Below are 19,040 nucleotides of genomic sequence, written 5' to 3' on the forward strand. Positions count from 1 at the left end.
GTAATATTTACCAATATAAAGACGACTTGTATACTGCTCGATTCTCAGACCATCCACAGCCAGTGAAGTATGTTATGAAGTGTAATCACTGCGCGGCAAGCTCCCACAAACATCGAGACCAATGACCTGATTACCTGGTCTAGTTAAACTGATTGAGGAATCAATATATTTCCTTACGACTTTGGAGGTGGCCATTCAGCCCATCGAGTCTATGCCAGCTCACAGATCAATCCCATTTGCCTGCTAATTTTCCCTAAAATTTAGTCTCCCAACATTCCCATCAATTCCATCACCTGCACGAGGGGCACTTTCTATCAGCCAATTAACCCACTGACCCACACAGCCTTGCAATGTGGGAGGAAACTGGAGGGAATCCACATGGTCACAGGGAGAAAGTGCAAACTGCACACAGACAGCACTGAGGTCAGGGTTGAATCCTGGTCACTGGAGCTGGGAAGCAGCGGCTTGACTAGCTGTGCCTCTGTGTTGCCTAACATCGATCACAACATCTGGGACGTCACAGTATCAAGGGACATTATTTGTCCACCCGAGTGATTAATTGTGACCTCTGTTACATTCTCATTCGAAAGGTGACGCCACTGATGGTGCAGCGAGTCTGTGATACGCTGAACCAGTAACCTCCACCCAGGTCAACAACACAGTGATTGCCATTCCGCCTAGTAAACTCTTCAGGTCACAGTGGGACTCACTGCAGCTCAAAGCACTTAATATGACCACTGACTGTACGATCTGTTAAGACACCAACTGTGATGCTGAGGGGGGACTACTTCAGTCCCACAGAACTCTTGAGTTACTGCAAGCAACCAAACAACACACGCCAACTATTGCACAAGCTGCTTTAACTTTAAGAGAATAAAAACAGAAAATACTGGAAATACTCAGCAGATCAGGCTACATTTGTGGAGTTAGGGTTTCAGGTCAAAAACCCTTTGTCAGAACTGGGAAGAAGACAAAAGAAGCCTGTTAAGCTGCAGGGAGGGTGCGGAAGGAGGAATTCTCTCATTGGGTAAAACCAGGGTGATCATGGAGATAACCTGTAAATATGGTTATCTGGACAATGAGTGAATGGGAGCAGTTAGAGAGTGAGAACATAGACAAAAGGACATAGGAGCTGCGAAATACAGAGCAAGACATGCCCGGCAGGTCAGGCTGGGTATGCCTGCCACATCCAGAGGAAAAAGGAAGAAAAAGAGGGAGATGGGGTTTACCAGCTATACACAGCATGAACACATCAAATGCTCTCTCGTTTTCTTCTTGTAGCTTATATGTCCATAGGAATAATACTGTGTGCTGGTTGTTCCTATTATACAGCTACTTGAACACATCACTTTTTCACAAAAATAATTGTTGACAAAATTTTGAATCAATATTTCAAAAATAAGAGATAGAAAAATAAACAGAGTTACCAAACGGTTCGAACAGAATCTGTATGGAGAAAAGGTTAGTCTTGATGTGTGCATCCCTCAAACAGATATACAATTAGTTGTAGTCAATAGCTCTTCTTGGTCCTCTGTTATAAGCAAATCATTTGTACTTTAGTTAAACAAACACTGGTTGTGTTGGCAGAGCACTAGCACTGCTAATTTTTGGGAGCATCACTGGGAAGAAGACATATATCCATTAAAAATTTTAAACTTTAAAAAACACTATTTACACAGCACAGTAACAGACCCTTCTGGCCCAACGAGCCCACGCTGCCCAATTACACCCATGTTAACCTACTAACCTGTACATCTTTGGAATATGGGAGGAAACCCATGCAGTCACAGGGAGAACATACAAACTCCTTACAGACAATGGTGGGAATTGAACCCCGATTGCTGGCACTGTAATAGCGTTATGCTAACCACTACACTACCATGCCGCCCACTCATTGGCTCCATGTGCCACATGCCCCAGTGCTACACGTGAAAGCAACTCCCTGACTCTAACATGGGGAAATATGTGTGGGGCATGCAACAGTTGGAACGAGTGCTGCACAGCCTCTGAAGAGTCCTGAAAGCAACCAGCAATCTGGCCCTCATCTAGAAGCCTTCATGGACATTCATCCACCCATCTGTAACACAGTCCTGAAGTCCACTGTACCAATACAAACAACAATTTGCACTGAGTAACTGAATTATATTTTTAATCATTTTTTGGCATCTGGGCATTGCTCATACCTGAAAAGGTGGTGTGGTGCTGTCTTAAAGCAATGCTGGCGGGAGGTCCAGGGTTTGGACCCAGTGACGATGAAGGGACAGCGATGTATTTCCAGGGCCAGCATGGCCAGCGATGTAGGGGAACCTGCAGTTGGCAGTGTTCCTGTGCACCAGCTGCCCCTGTCCTTCTTGATTTTGGAGAATGCAGGTTTGGGAGTCCTGACAGAGTAACTAGGAGAGTAACTGCAGTGCATGTTGTAGTTGGTACGCTGTAACCATTGTGCACCAGTGGGAGAGGGAATGAATCCTTAGGGTTTTGGACAGGACACCAATCAGATGCACTGCTTTTTCCTGGATGGCATTGAACTTTTTGTAGGAACTGTGCTCATCAAGGTAAACTATGAATGTCTCTGGGTTGCTTGAGATGGTCCTACCTATTGTGCTATTCTGGGATATGCTACTGATGTGTTGTCGCTGTTGGGGATTTCCATGGAATAGGGAAGAGGAGCTGCAATACATTGGGAATATTCTTCATTTTGGTCCCACAGTGTCGACATTAATTTGTTTTGTTGGTCACTCAGCTCACTGACCACAAAAACATTGTTCTTCACTTTCTCCAAATCAAGATAGAGCAGACAGCCAGATATGCTGCACATATCACCCCTCTCTACAATCCTCAACACGTACCATCAACACACACCTTTCCCTCACCAAATTCTGGCAAACTGGTACCTGGTGCACCCAGGGAAGAGTCCGGGGAAATTTCTGGCCCTTTAAAAAAAAATTTGCTTGTGCTTAGTTGCAATATGAATTTTAGTTCACCAACTAACAATAAATGCACATTTAGTGGTCTCTGCTTCTTCAATCAAGTCATTTGTGAACTTGAACTACATTAAGATGATATAACCAGCAAGTTTGCAGTGACAAAACTATGGCTGGCTGGTGTGGGAGAAGAGAAGGACAAGGTGAAATTCATTGTTTCAGCAGCTTGATACGGAAACTATGTTTTTTTTCTGTGGCCGAAAGAACAAAGTAAATTGAATTGTTAGGGTTGGCTGGAAAATGTGCACTGTTGTTATAAATAAAGGTTAATTTAATTTTTAATGCAGTGACTGTATCAAAATCAATGATAGGGTGTTGGTTTGATATTGACCCAAAGTGCTACTGAGTAACACTGATAAAAACAAAACAAAAATTAATAATCATATAACATGTAATCTTTCCTTGTATGTAAATAAGGAAACATGACTGACTTGCAGTTGTTTCATTGCAAACTTGAGAAAAACAAGGCTGCTAATAAACACTTACCTTTAGCCCAACCCAGCCAGCGAGTCCTGTCACTGGAAACCTGCTGGTTATATGATCTGATTAAAGACCAAGCTTGATAGAAGAGATAGGGGCCACTAACTATGCAATTTATTTTGTTAGAGCATAAAAACATGATTCTTTCAGTCAGCTGTTGGATGAACACCTCACCCATGCTAACTCAATTCAGCAGGGCCAAGTTACCATTTAAAGCTGGAAAGTGTTCCTTTGGCGTAGCCGAATTAAGGAATGTATCAACAAAGAGGTCATCATAACCACAGGTACAGCCATTCTTCAGGTTATGCAAATATTGTCCAGCTGCATTCTTGTGTTATTAACAAATCTAACCCGAGGGCAAAGTCAAAGCAGGCAGTTCCAGCCTTATCATTTTGAGGATGTGCCTAATAGGTTCAAAGATCAGTAGATATTATAAATATGAAGTAGATATTAGCAACAGATCAAGGAAGTACTCACAAAGGTCTGGGGGAGAAGGTTCCATCACCTGGGATCTAGGTAACTGAATACATGACTACCGATGGCAGGGTGCTACAAATCTGGAATGCGCAGAGCATAATTAAGAATGCAGAGAACTCGCAAGGTTGCAAGGACAATGGCGTTTACAGAGAACAGGAAGAGGCTGGCTCATGAAGGAAATTTGAAAATAAGATGAGAATTTTAAAATTAGGCATTGCTCAACTGGAAATGAGTGTAGGTCCACAATCACAGGGATGATAGAAGGGCAGGATCTGGCTACGGACGACAGAACAGACTGCAGATGCTGGAATCTGGAACAAAAACAGAATGCTAGAACTCAGTAGGTCAAGCAGCATCTGTAGATGCAAAACGTGTCAGTCAATGTTTCAGGTCGAGACCCTGCATCAGGCATCAGGACTGAGGGGAAGAGAAAAGATAGCCAGTAAGTGGAGAGGGGTGGAGTGGGACAGAGACTGCTGGGTGATAAGTGGAACGAGATGAGGAGTGGGTGATGAGCAGATGGAACAAGGTGGGGGGAAAGGATGAGGAATGTGAACAAAGGGAGAAGAGAAAAACTAGGTGGACAGGTGAGTGTGTGTGGGAGGAGAGCTCCAGGGATGTGCGTTACCTGAAATTGGAAAATGCAAACATTCATACCATTGGTTTGTAGGTTACTCATGTGGAATACGAGGTGTTGTGCTTCCAATCTGCATCTGGCCTCTCCATGGCAATGGAGAAGGCCAAAGACAGACAGGTCGGTGTGGGAAGGGGAAGGGGAGTTATAAAGACATGCCACCAGAAGCTTGAGACAGCTGTTGCAGACAGAGTGCGAGTGCTCAGTAAAACAGTCACCTAGTCTACACTTGGCTTCGTCATTGTAGAGGAGGCCACATCGTGAGCACTGAATGCAGTAGACCAGGTTGGGAGAGGTGCAGGTGAACTTCTGCCTCACTTGGAATACTACAAATTAGCAGAGAAAAACATAATGGGTCAGAACATGCAGATAGCTAGCTGGCAGAACAACGGAGGACCTCCAGCTAACTTCAGCCCAGACCCACATCTGCACTACAACACGTCAACGCACTCAAGGTGAAATGTGTGTACATCTGGCCTCTCACTGAATCCACGGGCTTTGAGTAACTTGTTGAGCTGAGGGACCAGGTTCACCAGTCTTACCTTTTAATCCTGTGGCCTATCTGTAGCTGACAACTCACTGCTTTTGATGAAAGGGTCACAGTTCCAATGATGTATATACATTAGTCACCCTACAGCCACAAAGATCTGGACACCGGACACCCAGCTAATACAAACTGCAACTGCAAGATGGGATCAGTGCAATCCTTCCAATCAGAACTCAAGAGTCCAAATGATCCCTCCGGTGTGCTTTTTCACTCCACCCCTACCTGAGCCTAGACCTGAACAAAGGTTACAATGTCTACGGAGGGTTCAAGGTGGAAAGCCAGTTAGAACAGTAGTGTCTCAAGGTGAAAGTGACATGGACTCTGGATCAGAACTTATAGGTGTTGTTCTTTCAATATTGTTCCTTATTTCTTCGGCCAAATCTCAGTTGATGGCTCAATGACCCTGAAACAAAAGGTAAAAGTCTCACTCTGGTAAAATGAGCCACGATCCAGGCTACTGTTCCAGCACAGCAAGAGGGCATGCAGCACTGGCAGAGGTGTAATCCTTCTGGTGGTAAGCGAAGCCCCACCTACCCTCTCAGGCAGATGCAGAAGACCCTGTGCACTGCCCTGAAGAAGAGGGGGAAGATTCTCACTGGTGCCCTCACCTGGTTTTCTCCACCAATATCAACAAAATAGATTATCTGGTTGTTATCTCCTCAACCTGGTTGAGAGTCCGTGCTGTGTGCTAGTTGACTGCTACATCTCTCTATAAGTTACTACACTTTAAAAAGTACTTTATTGGGATAATGCAAATGTGAAAAGTGCTGCATATATGCCTCTCTCTTTTTTAGTGCAGAATACAAAGTACCATTTGTCTGCTCCAGAATGGCTGAATGCAATGCCAGTAAATGTGTTTCCATTCATAGTTATTTAATTAAATATAAGGGAGTCACAGATAAGGGAGCTAGGTGCAATTCCTCCAGAGCAGCAACGTCAGGTTAATAATTAACCACACAAACCGACAAAAACCCAAGGGAAAACTGAGCACAAGAAGGCACTGGCAGAGCAACAGCAGCCATTTCACCATAACTGAGCTTCTTCAGGTAAAGGCAGCTCATCCATAAAGGTATGTTCTTCATATTTTTGCCAAAGGTCAGACAAGGAGAAAGATTTGTCAAGTACATCCCAGGCCAAGGGTTGCTCTGACTCTAAGCCTGTGTTGAAGTAGACAGAAAAGGGCTTACGGAATAGGTGACGCATGTTATCCTAGAATTACAAACAGCAAGCAACTTGGAGTACTCTGTTTAAGTGACGTGGTCACACCAGGTACCCTGAACATCAAGGTCACAGAATCCTTCAACATCAATATGGACTGTTTATTGCAATCACCTCTCTTCTTTGGCAGTTCCTGGTGGTCAAGGATGAACTTTTCCACCAGTTCTGGTTTCTGAGGTAACCAATGAAGTTAATGTGGGGCCTGTGGACTCTGCAATGGGTGGGGCTGGTGGTAAATAGGCAGGACAGCTGGTGAATTGTTTGAGAGGTGGTGTTCTCTTTCCATCTTTTACGTTGGGCTTCTACATCCTCCCAAAGCATGGACCAAACATGCTCAATGCCATGCCAGATACTCATCCTCATCGAACCAGTCCTGGTGTTTTGGGAGGCCTACAGTCACTTCACAGCTGCTAATTACAGTGGACTTCAGGACAGACCAGATGCTGCTGGCACATTGTGGCCACTGCTTTTGGAGGCAAGCTGATGGAGATAACATTAGGCAAAGTCCAGTCCAAAAGTCATTACCAGGTCACAGGTGATATGGGCATCCTTGTGGGGTCTTGCTTGAGCAATGAGATAATCCAACAGGCAACAGTACCTAGGTCAAGGGGGTTTCCAAGAGGTCTGGTGCTTGTCCCCTTAGTGAATCAAGGTGTTGGTTATGATAAGATCATGCTTCAAGCATCTCGTCAGGGGGAACGATTTCAGAGTTGGCTTCCCTGACTCTCTTCTTGCCAATCATGACTTGCCAGAAGATGGCATTTTTCTTATCCTGGCATTGAAATCTCCCAGAAGATCAGTTCATTTCCCTGTGGGAAGTGAACCAGGATTTCTTCAGTGCTGGAGTAGAAGTCCTCCTTAGCCATATCCATAGCTCCATGAGTGGGGCATTGATGACCACTGTGTGGTGATTCAGTCCTTGAGTAAGCTGGGGAGGGGGTCATGAGGCACTCACCTAGCCCAGTTACTGAGGCATCAGATCAGCTGATTCTCGTCAGCACAGCTCACCACAATGAAGCAGCATTCCCCTTCCAGTCTGCTATTCTAGAAGAGTACCCAATGCCTTGTTCTTTAAGCTGGCTACCTCCTGTGTCTCACTCAGAGCTGTGATATCAATGTCAATGTGCCCGAGCTCCTGAGCTACGGCAACAGAGCAGAGTTCAGGTCCGTCTCTGCTGCAAATGAAAATCAAAGAACTACAGATGCCTGAAATCTGAAATAAAAATGGGAAATGCTAGAAAGACTTAGCAGGTCAGGCAGCATCTGTGGAGAGAGAAACCATGGTTCAGATCAAAGACATTTCATCAGATGACTCCAACAATGGTCCCGACAAAGGGTCTTGACCGAAAATGTCAGCTGTTGCTGCCTGACCTGCTGAGTATTTCCAGGATTTCCTGTTACTGTTGGAATTGTCCATGAGGGTCCCGAACACTCCAGGTATCAGAATGAGTGGACATTGGCCGTGCATGATTTGGTTTTCAAACATGGGATAGCCAGCTGCACATAAACTTGGTCAAAGGGGCAGGATTGCTCCCAGGAGCAGGGGCAGGGGCAGGAGGGGAGCAGGGAGCACTGTGGTGCACCTGCTAACCCAAGGCCATCACAAGCTCCCCAGGGTGGAGAGTGGGGCAGATCTTAGGGCTGGAGAGCAAGGGAGGGTGTGAGGAGGACTTGGGGTTGGGGTATTGGGGAATGAGGGTGTGGAGTGGGAAAGCAGAAGGGCTGAGGAATGAGAGGAGGAGGAAGGCTCCCAGTGCAGGGAAGCAAGCAGCAGAATGAAGGGGAGGGAGAGAAGGGCATCTGGGTTTGAGATGAAAGGTCAGGGAAACGGAAGTGATTCAGAGTTGGGAAGGAGTATGGGGTGAGGCAGTGAGGGGTGGGGTGGGGCACAAAGCGAAGGGAGGCAATGCGCAAGGTCATTTGTGCCTGAGCCTGCCCTTGTGTACACAGGCACATGCGTATACATTCCAATAGGTGTCCCCCTGTGTGTGCATAAGTGCAGGCACCTATGTGCATGGTTATGTGCTCGTCAGTGTACAAGCCTGGTCTCTGGTCACCATGGAGCCCTTTGCTGCTGGATCAATGCCTCAGCCTGTCAAGACTGTGCAGTAGCTGGGGTGTGTCATGCCTCTGCCCTTATACATGCATTGACACAATTATCAGCTCGATGCCAGCAACACCCAGCTCTATTCATGTCATGAGCAGCAACCAAAAGCACTGTAATCAAAGGATGGACTGTTGTACTCCACTTACCACACCGATTGTGCCTGCCTCCTGCTCCCCCATCCCACCTGTGGTCCCAGTACCGTTCTCACTATCCTTTTCCCTTCTCTCCATCCTGCAGCATGACTATGGAGGAATCATCATTCCCAGACTCTGGAATGCTACAGAGTTTCATGAGTCAGATGCTGGGAGATGACTGGTCCCTGGGCGGGTTTGTGGTCATCATTACCTTTGTCACCATGTTTCTGCTTCTCATCTTGTTCGCCATCTCGTACGGATTGTGTTCGAGGCCCGGCTCAAGAGCTGGGTACAAATAGACACCTGGGAAGATCTGACAGTGTCTGCGTCCAGCAAAGGGAACCCCAACAAAGTGACTGTAAAACAACCAGACCCCAGCTACAGGAGCACCACCACTAACAGAATCCAGCAACAAGAACCCCAACAACAGCCCATCCCTGGGAACAGGAACCCAAAAACAGCCCTGACCCTGGGAACAGGAACCCAACGACAGCCCGACCCTGGGGACAGGAACCCGACGACAGCCCGACCCTGGGGACAGGAAGCCCAACAGCAGCCCCGACCCTGGGGACAGGAAGCCCGACAACAGCCCGACCCTGGGAACAGGAACCCAACAGCAGCCCTGACCCTGGGAACAGGAAGCCCAACAACAGCCCGACCCTGGGAACGGGAAGCCCGACAACAGCCCGACCCTGGGAACAGGAACCCAACGACAGCCCGACCCTGGGGACAGGAAGCTCGACAACAGCCCGACCCTGGGAACAGGAACCCAACGACAGCCCGACCCTGGGAACAGGAACCCAACGACAGCCTGACCCTGGGGACAGGAAGCCCGACAACAGCCCGACCCTGGGAACAGGAACCCAACAACAGCCCGACCCTGGGAACAGGAAGCCAAAAATTGCCCAAATTCGGAACAACAACTCAAATCTGCAGACACCAAAAAAATATGGCATTGAGAACTGGACCACAACCAAATGTAACAACAGGAATTCCAAGTAACTGCCTCTGGCAACAGCATCCTTACCATTGTAAGAACAACCCAACCCAGCAACAGGAACCATAACAACTACCAAACTCAGCAGTAAGAACTCTAACAACAAATCCAGAAACAATAAATTATAACCCGATGCTGGTCCCAAACACCCAACCCGAGGAGGAGGAATCCCAACCACACCCAACCCAGCAACAGAAAGCACAACCACCACCTCACCTGGGCCCTGGACACTCCAACAACCATCTGAACCAGATAGGTGAAACCCCAACAACTCGATGCTGGGCACAGGAGAACCCCAACAACCCGATGCTGGGCACAGGAGAACCCAAACAACCCAACGCTGGGCACAGGAGAACTTCAACAAGCCAAGGGTGGGTGCAGGAGAACCTCAACAACCTGACACCATCACAATGGAATCCTGACCTGGTAACAGAAACCCCAAGAACAATAGGATCTAATAACGGGCAGCTCCAACTACCCTCAAACTAGGCAGAATCAACAACCCGACTCCGGCAACAGGAATCCTGACAACCTTACCCAAGCACCAGGGCGTCACACATACCATTCCCACCATCAAGGACCTCAAGAGAGCAGGAATATGAAGCCCATCATCCCATTGCTAAACAACAGAACTCCCAGGCACGAGCACAGTAAAGACATCTCCAGTATTCCGTGAATTAGGCAGTGCGGAGCAACACTCTAAGGAGAGTTGAATCTCTAGAAACAACCCACTAACACCAGTGTCCTTAGGCAGCACTGCAGCATATGGAAGGAATGGAAGTAAATCTGTTGCACAGTTCATATACTTAGAAAATACTCTTGGAAAATATACTCATGAATAGATGTCCATTTCATCAACCCCTGCAGTAAATCTCAAACTCAGATTTGGTAAGGTACACTGAACTCTTGTAAGAATCTACATTTAGAAAGCACTCATTGAATTGCACTGGTAAAAGCTGGTTCTTATTTGCAGGTTTAGGTTTTTATTGGAACTGAATACAAATAAATGATTTTTTTTTTAAGTTTAAATTAATTCTGTGTAAAGTGGCCCAGTTTCTGATGACAGGTTGCACCCTGCACACTGCCTGGTTGTGCAGCTTTGTTGGAATTGGTTTTCTAATTAGTATACTGGTTGCAATTTTAACTACATTGCCAGGTTACCTCAAGCTATCTAAACTAACTTCCAACTTTAAATACAAGTCATTTTGTTTTAATACTTTCACGATGATCAAACGTAGTATTGGAGTCTTAGCCCACTATTCACATATAGACCAAAGGATGAAAATCACCACCTTCTCTAACAGTTTGCCTGACTATTGGTGCAAAGGTACTGCCAGGTTGTTATGTCACAGTTAAATCACCACATATTCAACAGCTACTGTCATATTACATTTGACCAAAGGGTTAGTCCAGTGTCTTTCCAGCTCCAAGTCAATAAAGGTACGACAGTATGGATCTCAAGAACGGTGTGAGCCAGTTGCTATGATATGGGGAAGTTTTCTTCCTTTCAACATAGAACCAGGCCATTCAGCCCATCGTGTCTATGCCAATCACAGAGCAATCCCATTCCCCCACTAATTTTCCCTGCAACCCATTCTTCCCACATTCGCATCAAATTCCCCGTCCCAGATTCTACCACTCACCTATACACCTGGGTCAATTTACAACGGCCAATTAACCTACCAACCCACATGTCTTTGAGATGAGGGAGGAAACTAGAACCACTGGGGGAGGGCCACAGCCACAGGGAGAACATGCAAACTCCACAAAGACAGCACTAGAGGTGAGGATTGAACCAAGGTCGGTAGAGCCTTACGGCAGCATCTCCACCAGCTGTACCACTGTGCTGCCCGATAATTCATTACTCTTCTGTTGAACATTCATGAACATCGACCAGAACCTCCATGAAATTCCAGGCTTCACCTTGGACCTAATGAACAAGACTGGCAAAGAAAATAGCAGATCGCCTCAATAAGGCTCTGTCTTGTAAGTCACCCATTTATTTATCCATAAATGGTACATGGGCATCATGGCAAGGCCAGTCAGTACAAGGGATTCAGTCACTGCACTAACACCTGAAGGCCTGGACCACTGATCCAGAGCATTTCAAATGTGGAAATTAAAACAGTCACAAAATAAATGTGGAATGAAAAGCTGGTATGAGTAATGGTGGCCATGAATTGTAATAAACCCCATCTTCAGGGAAGAAAATGTGCCATCCTCACTTGATCTGGACTTTATTGATTCCAGATCCAGTGTCCAGTTGACACTTAACTGCTCTTTGACATGATTAATAAACCACTAAATTGAGGGGGAATTAGGGAATGTACAATAAATACCCCGTCACCATTTATTCCAGGAACAAATAAATAAAACAAAAAATTCCTCATTTCTAACTGCTTTGAAGAATTTGTGATGAACGGCATAAATATAGGTTACCATTTTTCAACCCAATCCTAAATGTTATCCCAGTCTTGCTATGTGAAGGCTTTATTATCTAAAGAGTGCAAATTGAAAACATTTGTAATTATCAGCAAATGCCCTCATTCTCTGATCCCATGATGGAGGGGAAGTCATTAAGGTACCTTAAGTCATTAAATATGACTCCAGAGATTATTGACAGGCACTGATTTAAGTTTTACTCAAGCTCTCGGAAGCCCATTTGGATCAAATGGTGCTTTGATAGCGATGTTCAGGACAAGTCACATCCTTTTCACTTCTACATTTCTGCTCATTTGTCTGTTTGGACCAAGCACGGATGAGCTCTCAATCCAAGTGGACCAATCAAACCCCAAATTAAGCTTTGACAAGCAGGTTAATAATGAGTAAATTCTGGTAGATGTCCTTTCCGTCACCTACTGATGATGGAGAGTAGACTGATGGGGCAGATTCACCAGACTGGATTTGTCCTGCTTTTTTGTATCGAGACATACCTGGACAATTTTTTACATCACTGGCTAAATGTTGATCTTAAACCTGTGGTTGAACACCTTGATTAGAGATGGTTAGAAATGAAAGCAAAAGATATAGTTGAGCCAATAGGACAAAAGCAAAAATCCATGAGAAGGGAAACACAAGAGGAAGACCAAACAGCAGAACAAGTTACATGCCACTCTTGGGGAAATGTGTGTTGTGCCTTTGTACTCTTCTTGAAGTCCAAAAGTCCTGCACAGACTTCCCCAGGTTTCCCAGCACTTAGGCTGTGAAATTTGACCATTGAACTTGGGAGTCAGGTAACATGGTGCAGAAACAATTGCAGGATGAATGACCAACTTAATTTCTGTTTTATTCTGTTATTTAAATGTCTTTAATTGTTTTTTTAGTCTTGTGGTAGTGTTATATAGTGCTTTAGCTTTTTAAATGTTTGATGATTCCCAATGGGCTATGCTGGTCTTCTCCAATCACCCAGGCTTTCCAGCAGAAGACTATCATCTGCAAGAACAGCTCATCAATCAGAAGGCCTCCCCCTTCAGAGAGCATTATCAGATCATTAATCTGAAAGTCCTGACATTTCTACAAGTAATCTGGTGATCTGATACCTGGTTCCAGCAAATGTCTTGATCAGGAAGCTAGTGTCATCTCGATTCAACAAATTAAGCATTTTCCATTTCCCTGGTTCCACCAGATTCTTGATAATAGTCACCCAGACTACCATGCCACCAATTTCGATGTGACATTGACACACCCAGGGATGGTGCTGTGCAAACAAGAGGATGAGTGAAAGGATAGACTGAAATAACAACAACGTAGCCTGTTGCTTGACAACTCTGTGACAACTCTCCCAATTTTAGCACATCCTCAGATGCTTGTGAGAAAGACCTTGGACTATAGACTGGGTGTAGTTGTGTTGCATTCATTCATTTGCAGTACTGTTCTTCATTGCAGCGATGTAACTGAATGCCTTGGGTCTGGAGTCACATGGCAGCCAGATTGTGCGAGGACAATTGATTTCTCTTCCTAGAATCCAGGTGGGTTTTATGGCGACCAGTATTGTTACGGTCTCCATTACCGATGCCAGCTTTTCATTCCAGGTTTATTTAATTAATAGCATTTAAATTCACTAAACACTGGGGTGGAAGCTGATTATTAGTCCAGCCTTTAGACTGCAAGTAGACTAACATAATCAGTGTGCTGCAGTACCCAGGATATCTGTTAATTTACACAAAAGCAACTTGATTAAATTCCACTCCACAACCCATTCTCAGGTATTTGTTATTCCGTGTATAAACTACCCAAACACCACAATATAACCCACCAAATTTGTCACTCACTTTAGGGATCTATTAGAACTGCACAATCTCTCAATTACATTCCAACCTGTAACTCATTATTGGCTGTTAGCTGTTCATGAAAATAACGCAGAAGATACGGGATATGTAAGTGCTTACCCTGGCTGCTGGCAGAAGGAGACTAGAGCCTCAAAGCCCACCATAGAGGATTTGTCCGAGTTTTTTACACAGCCTCTCTTGCTCTGCAAAAATGCAGCAAAAAGACAGTAACACATGGGTGAGATCAGATAAACCCTCAATACATTCTGAAAAAGTCACCAAATAAAGCACACAGCTGTATCATTGGCCTTGTAGCCACTATAGGTGAGATGCCTAGATCATGTAAGAACATATGTGAAGTGCCCCAATACAAATGAGCATGAGAGAGCTGGGACAAGCTCACAAGGATGGACACAAAGGGTTGGACAGCCACGACGAGGATAAGAGAGCAAATGATGGCCGGGTGAGACATGAAGATTAGGTGTAAGAGCAAGATGAAGAAATATAGGGGGACAATGTGGCTATTCTAAAACAAAGGCAAGAAATTCAAGGCAAGTAAGAAGAAACCAATGGAGCACGTCCTCAAATAGCCAAACAACAGGTGTACAGGAAAATAGTAGGGTGTTAAAAGTTAAACACTACTGTGCGCAAAACGTGGTCTCCCGGTACCTGGATCTCTGCAATCTCCTTCTTGATCAGGAAGTTGATATTATCTCGATCAGTCCTGGAGTAGTAGACTCGACAGAATGAAGGCTTCCCATCTCTTCCTGCTCGACCAGATTCTTGGTAATAAGCAGCCATCGACTTTGCAATATTCCAATGGGCAACAAACCTTCATAGATTCAGAAATAGATATTAAATAATATCAGTCAGCTTTTAGAGAACAAGTAATCAGAAATATCCAGCACTCAGAGACCTGTTGACTAGCATCACCAACATTCACAGACAGCTGGTAACCAGAAAGACTCAACAACAGTAGATCTATAAGCGAGAAGTACCCAAGTCTCAGAGAGCTGGTAATCAGCAATACCCAGTACTCAGAGACAGCAGGCAACTACCATTACAGATGCTGAGAGACAGATAGTAAACAGTAACAACCAAAGGGGGCTGTGGTAAGCCTTCATAAATCATTAGATTGGCTTCAGCTAGGATAGTGTGCCTAGTTCTGGACAACGCTGATGCCAAGGTGCCTGAAGTCGTTAAGATTTTATCAGAGTGGTACCAAGAATATGAACTTTAGTCATATAGAGAGGTTAGAGTCATATAGGATGGAGACAGGTGTTTCGGCCCAGCTTGTCTATGCTGACCAAGGTGCCTACCAGAGCTAGTCCCATTTGCCTGTATTTGGCCCATATCCCTCTAAACCTTTCCTATCCATGCACCTGTCTCAATGTCTTAAAATAATATCCACCTCTACTACTACCTCTGCCAGGTCGTTCCATATACCCGACACCTTCTGTGTGAAAACCTTGCCCTTCATTTCCCCTTTAAATCTTTTCCCTCTCACCTTAAACCTATGCCCTCTAGTTTTAGACTCTGGGGAAAAGACTGTGACCATTTCCCTTATCTATGCCCCTCCCCTTCTACGCCCCAGGGTTAAGGCTGTTCTTTTTAGAGCAGAGAAAATTCAAGCAGATAGATATAGATCTGGGTTTTACATTACAACCATAATTAAACTTCTAAAATACTGCATTGGCTGTCAAGTCCTCTGGCACATCCAGAGGTCACAAAAGGCACAATGTATATCCTTTTTTTTGAAGGACTGAGAGCAGTTTCATTGTCAAATGAACCAGGGAACAGATTTTTTTCTCAATGCAGCACTGTGTTATGATCCATAAAAAAATGTTAAAGGAATCAGTCTGAATCATAACTTGTAATAATTGAAAAAGAAGAATGTGCTGGCTAGGAAAAAACACAGAAGCATGGCCCTTTTAAAGAGGCCAGCTCCAGTAACCATGATCTTCTGGCACTCAAAACCAATAACCAGCGTTATCTGCTGTTTAGCCATGAACCAGTATTACCAGGTATTCACAGGTGTACAGGGCCTGCTTTCGTACCTGTTCCCCTGTGATTGAACAGAGGTGGATATATTTGATGTATTTTCTTTATAATTTGTGGATTCAACAGTGGCACAAATGGCAACTAAACGTTTCTGGTTAGAGGGTTTTCAGAATAGAGAGGGGGAAATATATGCAATCACAGCTGTGAGAAGGAATCATGGAATAAAAGGGTCATCCAATAAGTTAAATGGGCTCAATGGAAAATAAAATGGACAGTCATATCATTACAAATGTACTATGGACCTCCAAACAGTCCAAGGGATATGGAGGGTCAAAATTTTGAAAAATTAGAAAAATGCACAGCATTAACAGTGGGGGATTTCAATTACCCAAAATACTAAGTGGGATAATCAGTATTCAAGGTATGGAGAGCACACAGTTATTAAGTTGCAGTCTGAAGAACTTTTTCAGCCAGTATGCAACAAGACCAATAAAGGAGGATAATTCTGGACTTAGCAGGTGGGGAATACAATGGGGCAAATGGAAGGAGCGTCGGTGATCACAATTCAGTTAGATTGAGCATGTTATACAACAGGATAAGGATAAAATAGGAGTAAAGTTATTAAACTGGCATGTGGCCAATAAAAACAGAAAATGCTGGAAATACTCAGGGGATCAGTCAGCATCTGTGGAGACAGAAACAGGTTGGAGATCTTTGTCAGAACTGGGAATGAGAGATTAATAAAAAGGTAGTTTGAAGTTGCAGGGTAGGTGGCAGGAGGAGTGGATAGGACAAAGGGAATGCCCATGATAGGACAAAGGGAATGCCCATGATAGGACAAAGGGAATGCCCATGATAGGACAAAGGGAATGCCCATGATAGGACAAAGGGAATGCCCATGATAGGACAAAGGGAATGCCCATGATAGGATGACATCAAGCCAGATGAGTTAATGGGGACAGTTGGAGGGTGATGATGCTTCTTTGTCTGTTAACAGCAGGTCATGCTGCAGTCATGGAGAGAAAAACTGAGCCCAAATCACAGACAGACGACTGAGAGAGATGGACAGACAGGGAAAGCAAGTTATCTAAAGTTGGGGAATTTGATATCGAATCTGGGATGCTGCAACGTGCCCAGATGGAAGATGAGGTCCTGTTCCTTGAGGTTCAGAACTACCACTTGGCCTCACTGTGATAATGCAGGAGGCCACAGAATTAATGTTGCAGGCAACAGGAAACCCATGGTCATTCCTGCAGAATAAACGCAGGTCACCAACAAAGTTATCACCCAATGGCCAACTTTAATAGACTGAGAAGTAATTTAGAAAAAGTGGACTGGAAATAACTACTGGTAGGTAAATTAGTCAGAGCACAGGAGGCATTCAAGAAGGTGATCCAAGGAGTTCAGGGAATACTGCTTCAAAGAAAAAGAATGGGACTGCCAAATCTTGTTTCCGGGAGGACAGGGCTGAGGGTCAAAGTAAGGCTTTAAAAAAAGGAGCAAAAAACAATCTGCTGGAGGAACTCTGTGGTTTCAGCAGCACCTGTGAGAAGAAAAGAATTGTCAATGTTTTGGATCAAGGCCCTACATCAGGACTGAGAGTGGAAAGGGAAGATAGCCGGTATATAGAGGAGGAGGAGGAGGGAAGAGACAGGGGCTAGTACATGATTGGTGAACCGAGGAGGGGTGAAAGATGATGGACAGATGGAGCCAACTGGGGCAGGAATGCAGTTGGGAGACAGAGACAGGTGGGTGATAGGTGAAGGCAGACAAGGAGAGAAAAGGCAGATGAAGGGGGGTGGGGAAGGGGAGGGTGAAGGTGGAGACAGCTCCTGGAGGGCAGGGACACAAAGGCTGCCAGTGCTGGAATCTGATAAGTTATGAAGGTGACAACGGGAACCATTAGGGGAGAGCAGAAGAATAGATGGTACCAGATGGGGGAGAGATCTGGTGGGTGAAATGTGTGGGTAGCAGGTGGATGGAACTAGGAGGGGGTGGAGAACAAAAAATGGGGGTGGGGGGGCTAGAAGGGGAGTATGGGAAAGGGAATAAAAATGAGAGGCGAATCAGAAGGAGGGAGAGCGGGAAAATACAGGAGGTAAGGATTACCTGAAATTGAAAATTTAATTGTTCATACCATTGAGTTGTAGACTACCCAGGCAGAATATGAGTAACATCTATGGAGATTCAATATATTACATCCCCTGGTTCCTCCTGATCTACCTTACCTACATTTTCAAAAAAAACTACCAGATTTGTCAAATACAGCTTACCCCTCCGTTGATTCTGCCTAATCATAACATGAGTTTCTAAGCATCTTGTACAATATTTCTTGTTAATGAAGGATTCCAATATTTTGCCAATGCAAGTTCTCAGGATAACAGGTCCCTATTTCTTCCCTCCCCACTTTGTGCTAAATTTGTTACCTCTCAAGCTTCTAGAACTGTTCTGGAAGGTAGAGGAATTTAGAAGATGCATCTGCTTTCTCAATCAGCACCTCTTTTAGTAGGTTGCAGGTGTGTAGTTCCAAAGAATACATCTGGATTTAGACCACTTAATTTCTATAGTACTTCCCCTTCGATAAGATAAATGACTTCTTGTCTAGGTTCCCCTTCATTTCTGCTAATATTTAATCTTCTGTAGTGAAGAGATTCAAAGTATTTGTTTAATTCCCTGATTTAATGTCTCCTGCCATTATCTCAATGGGCCCAGATTTATTTTTGCAATTCTCTACGCTTGTGAATAATTATTGATACTCTTTTAATCTTTTACTTTTATATTAGGTCTTATCTGCACCCATACCAATGTCACTTTGTTCTTCCAGACCAAGATTACTGGCAACCTTGTCACCCTTTATAATCAGGGCTACTCTATCCCCTTTCCTATTTTGGCGTTTTTAAACTTCAAATATTCTGGAATACCTCACTCCCAAACTTTGTCACTGTGCAACGACATTTCTGTAATAGATGTTAGGTCAACCCAGTTGACTCCACTTCCTGCACCTCTGCTCTGACACCCTCTCCTATTGAACGGAGCAACAACAGAGTTCCCCACCAGCTTCCACATTCAACGGATCATCCTTCACGACTTTCATCAGCTCCACCAAGTTTCCACCACCAGACATATATTCCCCTCCCCTTTCAACATTTCAAAGGGATCGTTCCCTTTGTGACTCCCTGGTCTGGTCGCCTGT

The 19,040-nt window shown here is 44.7% G+C and overlaps 1 protein-coding gene across 6 annotated transcripts in view; it reads right to left on the reverse strand.

Annotated features, from left to right (window-relative positions):
• recql5 (RecQ helicase-like 5) overlaps positions 1 to 19,040 on the reverse strand; it is an 88,596-nt gene that overhangs the window by 34,211 nt on the left and 35,345 nt on the right. For 4 of the 6 annotated variants that reach the window (XR_007957726.1, XM_052032729.1, XM_052032730.1 and 1 more), the window contains exons 6-7: positions 14,516 to 14,678; positions 13,967 to 14,049 (exon numbers count right to left, since the gene is read on the reverse strand). Coding sequence is in view for 5 of the 6 variants with exons in the window: in XM_052032729.1 (XP_051888689.1) it covers positions 13,967 to 14,049; positions 14,516 to 14,678 (246 nt within the window). In the remaining variant the exon portion in view is untranslated. Of the gene's footprint in view, positions 1 to 13,190; positions 13,276 to 13,962; positions 14,050 to 14,515; positions 14,679 to 19,040 lie in introns of those variants that run through there. The other 2 variants (XM_052032734.1, XM_052032735.1) reach the window with 2 other exon arrangements.

The sequence above is a fragment of the Pristis pectinata genome, chromosome 18 (genome assembly GCF_009764475.1).
Source record: "Pristis pectinata isolate sPriPec2 chromosome 18, sPriPec2.1.pri, whole genome shotgun sequence".
Lineage (NCBI taxonomy): Eukaryota > Metazoa > Chordata > Chondrichthyes > Rhinopristiformes > Pristidae > Pristis > Pristis pectinata.